Source organism: Cynoglossus semilaevis, chromosome 15 (genome assembly GCF_000523025.1).
Source record: "Cynoglossus semilaevis isolate Cse_v1.0 chromosome 15, Cse_v1.0, whole genome shotgun sequence".
NCBI lineage: Eukaryota > Metazoa > Chordata > Actinopteri > Pleuronectiformes > Cynoglossidae > Cynoglossus > Cynoglossus semilaevis.
Genome location: NC_024321.1, coordinates 18,652,411 through 18,662,556, shown reverse-complemented (window position 1 = coordinate 18,662,556; position 10,146 = coordinate 18,652,411). Strand labels below are relative to the sequence as shown.

The following is a 10,146-nucleotide window of genomic DNA, read 5'->3' as shown; positions in this document are numbered from 1 at the left end:
GAGAGAGCGAGAGAGAGATCGATATCAATAAATGTCGTGAACCGGATCACTAAACCCTGAATATGAACCTGATATGACAAATCAGTCGGTCACCGTGTTTGCCGTGGTTCTTAAAGACGTCAGTGTTGAAAGGCATGTTAAATAATTCATCTCGTCAGGTGATCTGAAGTCATCGAGGTCCACTGACGTTTCCCCCTAGTCATGACTCTAACACGGGATTGGTCGTCCGGATTCTCACCGTCCAATCAGGTCGTTTGTTTCACCGCATCTTTGCCTTTCACTCACGGTGACGTCGATGTCCAGCCATCGCCGCAGGCGCACTTGTTCAGCGGCGGTGAAAACGCAGGGCTGACTATTACGGTGCAGATATAAACAGTTGGGAAAGAACAGTCACTCTGTAACACCAGACGCCGCCGGCAGATCCACAGAGACACCGAACCGCTGTTCACGCCAAGGTACGTGGTCCACGCATGTCTGCCGCTGTGTGTGTGTGCGTGTGTGTGTTTTAAAATCGGAGCCTTGTCATCGTGAAGTTATGGCTCTTGAAAACCGATAAGCTCTCCTGTGGCCCGTGGGTTGCACCGAGTTTACTGGCGATCCACTTGGTTTTTTTAATTAATCTAACGCTGCGTTTCGGCACTGGTTTATTGAGCTGAAGTCACGTGACGGTTTCAGCCTCATCTGTGTTTATAAATGCGTTTTTGTGGAAAAACAACTGGATCCAAATCGGTAAAAAAAAATCACAGGCGATAACACTCAGAATCGTCTGCATATTGTTTTGTCGTAGGACCTGAATGTACGAAGAGTTACAGTCAACTGGTACTGTTACACTGAATCAATATTTACATTTTGATCTTAATCTATCTACAGTATCTACAGTAACATATGGTACTAACGCTGCTCCATGTCACTGCAGAAGAACCACTGAAGAAGATGCCAATATATGAATCCATGTTACACTGTTCCATATGATGACGAGACCCATGAAGGCGTGATTACACAATACACAGATTACAATACAATACAATTATAATACAATACAATACAGGGAAATGACTGCGTCCACACTGAAATACTTCAACTCTAGGAAGAGACATGTTCACTCAGACTGGTGGACATTAATAGCAACAGTTTTACATTTTGATAATAATTTCAAAAAAATCCATTAATGAATGCCTTTATTATTATTATTATTATTAATCACACTGAATCATAAAAAAGGATGGATTGTGATTCATTTACAGACACCCTGTGATTAATCAGGTTCATTTTTTAAAAATTCAGTGTGTGGGTGTTTTCATGTGCTTTAAAGGTGGGGGTAGCTTTAAAGCTTGAGCACTAAAGTATGATGAACTCCACAGTTGATGATTTACATGGTCTGCCTATCATTAACCTCTGTGTGTGTGTGTGTGTGTGTGTGTGTAAGACAGAGAATTTGCTTCGTTTCTAACTCGTCCTAATGAGGTCTGTGTGTTGAGGGCAGTGGCTGCCAGGCTACAGAGCTGCTCTGTGACATGGAGGGTACACAGGTACACAGGTACACAGTACTGCCTACAGTACTGCCTACAGTACAGTACTACCTACAGTACTGCCAAACTCAACCACTCTGAACAATCATCCTTTAAACTCAAGGACAGTTAATCTAATCCTGATCTTTTATTGTGTAGAGCTTTTTAGAACACATCAGATTGAGATCTTTTTTAATTTATTAATCCTTTGGTTACATTTGTTAATATTCTCCCTGTAGAGTTTTTTTCCTTGTAGAATTGCTAGCATGTGGTGACACAGTGCTAATGCAGTGTGGAAACTAGGGTTGGAGTTATGTGAAAACAAATAAGTGTCCCAGGTACACCGTCCATGTGTGTCTGTGTGTAATACAATCACCACATTGTTGTGGAAACACACACCGGGGGTTAGTCACATCTTTCAGTGCACGAGGGAGGAAAAAAGAAAAAGATTGAGATTCAGCTGCCCTATAAAAAATGTTCTCTTTAGAACGTAACCTGAAACCTGCAACAAAGGCCAGGTATTTTACATGTTGAACTTTGACACACTATAGTTTGGACTGGTGTCCGATTACGAATGACCTGCGACTGTAGCACGAAGAACAGCGTCAGGGAAGGTGTTTTTTTTTATTTACTGTGTGAAATCCCTTTCTGATCATTCAGTTTGATTCTCTCTGCCCAGAAGTTCCACACAAACAACCACAGAGGACTGATCAGCCTGGAACACTGTAACCACCGTCACTGTAGTGACCTGGCCCAGCCATCTGTCCTTTAGGAGGAAGTTGAAATAGTCAAATATCCAACCACAAAGTCAAACATATTTTTTTTTTTTATAACTATCTTGTTTTAAAACATTGTGATTTAATCGTGGTAGAATCTCTGGTAGTATTTTTAGAAATAAAACAATCTTTAACCCTTATAAACATCTTATTACCAGAGTGTAATAAGAGGGATTAAATATAGCAGCGCTCACACTGTGGACCTCATAAAAACTACAGTTTATCTGTGGACGTTAAGCCACTGATGTTTAACAAGGTGACTGAGTCAAATGTTTACTGTGTACATATATATATATACAGAGGGGCGGGTTTTCCAAGTTAGGAGTACAGTAAGCAACTATTGCAAGATTTTCCCTGTGATTTGAGGAAACATGAGTTACGAGAGTTCAACCTCGCTCTGTTTTTCCACTCCACACTGTCGCGCTAACGGTCCCTCGATGGGTTATTTTACCCATTTTTATAACAACAATATACAATGTTATCTTAATTTTTATTATTTTATATTATCAATATTTATATAAACGTTTTAGGGGGGAATTTTAATTTAAATCAACGTTTTAGGGGGGAATTTTAATTTAATTAATTAATAGTATATTTCTGGGGGGGTGGAATGAATTAATTGGTATTTAGTTATTTTTATTGGAAAAAAATGCAGTGGAGATAGAAGCGCTGTTGTGGAACGGATTAAACTTGTATCTCGAAGCCCCACTTTACGTATACAATGTGACAAAAGAATCCTCGGAGGCCCCACAGAGGTCGCTAATCCTCATGAAGACAGGTTTCTGTTGTTGATAAGGTGAAATTTCCATTAGCTCGTCAAACGATGACGACGTCATGGGACAAAGACAAAGACAAAAAAGAAAGAATAAAGTTCCAACTCCAATGGGCAATCAATCTCTGGTCAATAAGATCGTTAGGACTCTTAACAACTGGAGCCGCAGACGATGGTTTTACATCTTTATACCCCGTCGCAAAGTAATTAAAATGTAGATAAACAAGAGGCATCATAACAAACACAGGTACTGATATAAATATAGGTGTTGTGGGGTTGATGATGTGACTGCCGCAGCCACAAGGCTAGAGGTACTGCATATACTATATATACTATTCTACTATAAGTGTAAGAATTATGTAGATGTTTTTTATTCTCTGACTATTAACAGCACAAAGTATAGATGTCCAGAATTCAAAAAGTGCTCAACAAAAACACACACACATATATATATGTACTCTTTGACTAAAATTGTGTTTAAATTTATATTTAGGGCCTGTTTGCCTATTTGTGCCTGTCTCTTCTCAAACTGTCTCTTACTTCCTCACCCTGCTCTGCCTCCCTCCCGCCCACACCCCTCAGACGCAACAACAGCAACGCAGCACGAGACGCCACTAATTAACAGAACAGAAGGAATCTATAGTCGGTAAAAAGGAAAGTTGCAGCTTGTTTATAGCGTTGGATGAAGATTTGTTCTGTCTGGAATACTGTAATCAGTTCTGACCTAAAGTTCCAGCTACTTCCAGTCTCTTGGGTCACTTGTAAACGGGGGGTGGGCTAAGAGGAGGGAGAGAAACGTCAGGGGGAGTCGAGCATCAGCCTGAGGTCCAGCTCAGGTCATGGGCTTTTCCTGTTGTCGATATATAAACCCACTTCAAGTTCACTCTGGACTTGGACTCTTCTTCAGTCACTTACATGTTCATTTCGTGACGATAGAATCACGTACACGTTGGCACATGTTGCTGTGATTTTTATGTTATGGGGTCAGAAATATCTATGGGGATTTATCAAAAATACACACAGATATGAATGGTAGACCCTGTTCATACCTCTAACATCACTTTGTTAGGAGCCTTTGATGTTGTAAAATGGAAGGACAAAAAAACCCCTGGTGTCATAGCACATTAGCTTGTCTGCCGCACAGATTCAGATTTCGTCAATCTGCAAGCAACTGACGAGACGCTCCTGTCTGTCTGGTTTGCCAGAAAGACCAACAAGAACTAAAGACTAAAAACTAAAGAAACGGCAAATGAGTACAAGAGGAGGGAGCAAGGTGAGAAGATGCAGTCTGTGTCAGAGAGGAAGCTAAAGCTAACATGTTGTTAGCTTGGAGATATTCTACAGCACTGTAATTAATCATGCCGTTGGTTCATTTTTGGTGTTGCATTTAAAACACCGACCACTAGTTGACTGCATATGTATTTGAAACTCACTTTCAAAAAAGGTTTATCCACAGTATTTGAGACTCACTTTCAAAAAAGGTTTATCCACACTCAAAGTTTTTGTCAAACTTTTGTTGTAGCTTAAAACAATAATTCCTGTTGTACATGTTAACTACTGAAAAGAAAAAGATCTTTTCAGTAGTTAACATGTACAAGAGAAATACAATGTGAGTTTGCCAGGCTGACATGTCACAGTTGTGTGTTTTTGAGTGTGAAGATGCGAACAGCCCAGGGTCCCAGGGTCCCATGGTCGGTGTGAAGCTTCCTATCCTCCCATGTCGTTCCCATCGTGGTCATTTGATTAGCTTCACTCCTCTCACTGTGACAAAGCCAGTGTTTGTGGCGTCAGTATGTGAACTGTGGTAAATGGATTACTCCTAGTTGGGATCATGTGAGCTGACTGACTATTGACACAGAAGATGAGCTGAGATGCTTCTCTGTGCTGCGGGGCTGTGGGGAACACCAGTATCTGTACGGCCTTTCTGTTTATGTAGGTTTGCATCACTTTCGTACCTCACTGGAATTGTTGTGCTTATATGCTGGGACTCCGGAGAATTTGTGTCGCCTGACGCGACTCTAGAGGCTGAGTGAGCTCCGAGGGAACACACGCCTTGTCCTGTCTTTATATTCCTTACAGTGGTTTGACACCAATTCCACGAAGCTTTTCCAGCTTCCTCCCACAAGATTAGGACTTAAGTGCGCCCCCGACTACCCTGACAAACATTAGTAGAAGAACAAACCAATATTTGCTTTTATTCTGCTTCATATACATCCTACAACATCCCTCCCCTCCATAAGTTACTAATAATAAAAAAAATATTTTTCAGGTGATTGCTGAAACCAAGGATGAATTTTGAGCAGCCTCCTCCATACCCAGGCAGTGGGCCCACTGCTCCATGCTACCCAGCCCAGGGTCCACCCCCACAAGGGTACCCACCACAGGGTTACCCACCACAGGGTTACCCAGTGAACATGGAGCAGCCTAATCCAGCTTACCCTAATTATCCAGTTGGACCACCAGGACCCGGGGGTCCATATCCCGTCCAAGGAATGCCTCCCTACCAGGGGTACCCTGAACAACAACAGTATGGCTGGCAGGGAGGGCCACCTCCTGGGACTATGTATGGAGAAGCTCCCAAAAACACAGGTAACACAGCGCGGCTCTACGTCAACGAGAGGTTGACAAAGTATTGTTGTCAGAACACCGACAGCCGTTATCTATGGATGTTGATGATTTCTCGTGTGGTCGTCACAGTTACCATAACAGTACAATTATTTAGGTACAAACTAGTGATGCCTGGATCTAATCAGAATCAGTCTGATGACTATTCAGCTCGTTATTTATAATATAAGGCAACAGTACGTTTAGAAAGACGACCCTAATGTGATGCTTTAATCACCATCATCCTGCCCTGTCATACCCAGTTTATAAACTGGAAAATGGTGGTGGTGGGGTGGATTTTAAGTTTGTTATTTCCACCACCCACACTTACACGCTTTCCGCAGATTTCCTGTGTAGGTGTTTGAGAAATGTCAGGGCGATTACAGAACGAGGAGAGTCGTCGTCTGCCGTCTGCAGGGGGCATTTTTGTATTGCACTAATTACAGAACGAGGAGAGTCGTGTCCTCTGCAGGGGGCATTTTTGTATTGCACTTAAACCTCCGACCACTAGTTCAGGGACTGCATATATTTGTATTTGAGAGTATTTGAGACTTTAAGTCAAATAATCATATTAATTCCTTTGTTTATCCAAAATAATCCCTGCAAAGACTTTTATTTCTCTAGTGATTCTGTGCAATCGTTGCTTCTCTCATAATGATAATAGTAGAAAAAAGAACACCGAGGTTTAACATCTCTGTTTATGATCACGTCGCCCTCTCTTGGCCGTTCTCTGACCTGGTTTTATAGCTGTTCCATATCAAACACTCACTAATCAGAATCCTCTTCTTTCTTTTAATCGGAGCTCAAACCTTCAACCTGATACGGTCTATCTTTACTATTGGAGGAGGTCACCTCAGTAATACAAGCACCTCTGCAGCGACTACCTGTAGCTGGCTGTTAGGAGCAGGATGGCCGTCTGCCCTACACATAAATTATTAATCACAGACACAGGGATGGAAACATGAACTCATCCACTGCTGTTGTTTGAATTTTGTTTTTCTGACAGCAATAGATTAAAAAAAACTTCCCCTGAAGGTGACCCAGTGACTCCATGTGAGACGGTGTTAAAATAACACAGTCTTTTCTCCCCTGAGGTGTGTGGTTGTAAAAGCCCCCCTCACATCTGCCCCTCTCCCCTGAGGTCGGGTAAAAAGCCTTGATGGGCCGGTGAGGTGTGTGGCTGTAAAAGCCCCCCTCACATCTGCCCCTGATTCTCCTAGCAGTGTTGATGCCTCTGTCTAATGTGATGATGCTCTGTGACTGTGTGGCGTATCACCATGGAGATACACATCCTGACTACGATAATTAGGAGGAAGATGAAATGGTAGCTGCCATGGTAACGCTTGAACGACGAGGTTTCACACAGTTCTGTTGCAGAACCCAACAGTGACGTTCCGGTCTGTGCTGTGTTTTTGCAGTGTACGTGGTGGAGGACAGGAGAAGGGAAGGCTCATCAGGAGAAACGTGCCTGACAGCTTGTTGGACCGCGCTGTGTTGCTGTTGCCTCTGGGATATGCTTACATAACACCACCCATCTGCTGCTCACTCACACTCACCTCATTTCTGTGCCTTCGACCCCCCACCCCCAGCCCTCCCTTTACCCACCTGCTTTAATCCTTACACTCCCTCAAATAACCCCTACATTTAAATCAACACTTTTTGGCTCATCTATTAATAGAAGCCTAATCTGATATGGAAGGCTGTGCCTGCAGCAGCCCTCACTGCATTGACTGACACTGACCACGGGCTCCTAGGTGGCAGCTTTAAAACACGACCTGGATCTCAAATGCCACTCCAAACCCTCGTACAAACCCATTCTAGCAGAACCTCAAGCTCATCTACCGTGATGTTCTTTAGGCACTTTATGAAGTTTACCTCTGTACGACACCGCTCCTGCCTGACATTATAAACCTCTCTCCAGCTTTGCTATTTCCCTGCACAACAGTTACCCCCCTGACCGTTCCCACCCCTGCCCCCTCCACGTAGCAAAGGCCACGAAGCCCGAGGCTGTTAACGAGCCACCGGGTTTTTGAAGAATCTCGTGCTTTATATGTATGACTCTGCATTTGCACACAGCAGACTCTAGGTGTCCTCAGGTGTAATCACAGGACACTGGGTGATATATATTTAACAATTTACAGGGATTTATGTTTTGATCGTTGTACACATTTAAAATCAACAATGTTCTTTCTTAGCAATCTTAAAATAAAAACCTAATCCATTATTATTTTTTAATATCTGCCGTAGATATTGAGACAAAAGATGACAAAAGTGGTACCTGCAATCATTAGAGGAATTAATGTTAAAGTTAAGATATATCTTTGCTTCAGATGAGAATGTTTCATTAAAAATGCATTTAAACTAGCTCTTTGTTTTTGTGTTCATTTGTCCGTATTCAGCATTATGTGTCAGAGGTCAGAGGAGATGCCCAGTGTGACCTGGTCTACTTCTTATAACCCATCAGCTTATGCAGAGAATTGGTAATAAATGACAAACTTGTCATCACTTGGTTCATTGTGAAACTAACAACAGTTTCAGTTCCTGATCCTGAAGTGTCTCTGAGCTTTTTCTCCTAATCTCCGACACAAAACCTGTGTTCTGAACTGAGGGTTGGCTGAGGTAATTTATTTTTTTACTTTTCTTTTCTCTGCCATAAAGAAAATATAGGTTCAGCAAAGCTTAATTTTTTAAAAATTAAAACTAAACTACGAGCATTGATGACAGAAGTTTGTTAAGTATTAATAAGGATAAAGGAGACAAATGTTTTTACTAATTAAGTCCTTGTGGAGACCAAGGTTTTGGTGAATGCTTTTAGGTTGAATGGTATTAATTAGTAGTTATTATTAGTGTGAGGTTCGAAGGGTGGATTTCTCAATATCAAGAGGATTTATACTTGAAAAAATATTCACAGTATTGTTTCCCTCAAATTTTAATTTTAAAAATTACAGTACATTATTATAAACTGTGTAGACAAAGACCTGTCTCTCTCCTCTAAGTGGAGAGCTGTGGCTGTACTTACGTCACAGATACCTTCAGTCATTTCTATAATCCCCAAATAGACTGCGGACAAATAAGAAAATAAAATGTTAATTAAACAAGGCGTCTAGGATGCTCAAAAGAGACCGTTAACGAAAGCTGTGACAAAATCAGTGGCTGAGTTGCTGCACTCATGTAGTGACACAGCACCACCTAGTGCACGTATGAATAATAGCAAATTAAAAATGATTTAAAAAAGAACTATCGTCAACATGTCAAATAATTTATCCTCAAGACCAAAGATAGAAATCGCTGTTATAAACAGAACAATGTGAAACTCAACTGTCATTTTGGGAGCATCGGCTTCAATGATTCATCTGAAGAGACAACCCGCCTACACCGGCCCGCCTACACCGGAAACTGACTCCGCTGCTCAGCAAGACCGACCAATCACGATAGTCGAGATGTCACGTCCCTCAGCGCGTTCTCATTGACTCGCGGGCACGTTGTTGTTTGCTCGCCCTCGATTACCGGATATTTTGATTACTAAAAACAGACGTCAGGGAGCCGCTGTCAATCAGCGGGACGTGTCGGGTCACTACATTTAAATGAATTTAATCCCAAATTCGCGCATTTATGCTCAGCGTGATACGTAGTGATGGGGAATGATGACACACACACACACACGGACTAAATAAAGAAAAGAGGAATAAAAAAAATCAAATCAACAACTGGTGACTCATTTGTTATTGTCATATACGTATAGTAGAACTAACTGAACCAATGTCGTTATCACATGTTCTCCAGAACTCCAGCTGTGCTTTCTGAATTGTTTAATAATTTAATGCCACCGGAAGTTACCAGCTGCCCTGACCGGGATTCGATCTTGCCCAGGAGGTGAACCCTGGGGTTCCACACCAATGACAGAGACAGTGCTTCTGGGTCAAATCGCCACATAATCCCATTCAAAGTTCGCCATTCAAACGAACGACCCATAAGCTACTTCAGTGTTTCTAAGTTTTCTTCAGCACTATAACCAAGCGATAAAAAGATAAAATAAATAAAATAAAAACCTGACCTCAGATATTCAACAACCAGTTCAACTACGTGTACACGGCAAATCACAGCCAAACAATGAAGCAGTAACGACTCACCGATTGTCCCTGTCGTTAGGATGAACGATGTTGACGATGGTTCCGCTGCCAAGACGTCGTCGTTCTTTAACCGTAGAGTTTCTTGTTCTCCCGTGATCCATAGAACCAAAAGAAGAGTGGTTCTGGTTCCCCCGCTTCTCCAGTCCAGAAAGAAAACACATTCAAAACAGTTCACGTCCATGGCGATTCAACTGCGATTAGCCGGGTCGTCACTTGACAGCGAGCCGCCGCACTTCGGCGGTTCATTGTCAACGGAATCACCTGTTATCCCGGCAGAATTTGAAGCCATCGAAACAACGCACCTTCACGGTCTTGTCATTTAAATATTTTATTTAAAAACAAACTCCATCTTGTTT

General features: G+C 42.0%; 1 protein-coding gene across 2 annotated transcripts; it reads left to right on the top strand.

Annotated features, from left to right (window-relative positions):
- Nucleotides 1-298: 298 nt before the first annotated feature.
- Nucleotides 299-8,024, top strand: LOC103391375 (cysteine-rich and transmembrane domain-containing protein 1). 2 transcript variants are annotated; one of them, XM_008327613.3, is made up of 3 exons: nucleotides 299-455; nucleotides 5,326-5,645; nucleotides 7,079-8,024. In XM_008327613.3, exons 2-3 carry the CDS (start codon nucleotides 5,345-5,347, stop codon nucleotides 7,183-7,185), a joined length of 408 nt encoding a protein of 135 aa, XP_008325835.1. In that variant the 5' UTR covers nucleotides 299-455; nucleotides 5,326-5,344; the 3' UTR covers nucleotides 7,186-8,024. The 2 variants fall into 2 exon arrangements, with proteins under 2 accessions (XP_008325835.1, XP_008325836.1); XM_008327614.3 differs by lacking the exon at nucleotides 299-455 and adding an exon at nucleotides 2,988-4,329.
- The last annotated feature ends 2,122 nt before the right edge of the window (nucleotides 8,025-10,146 follow it).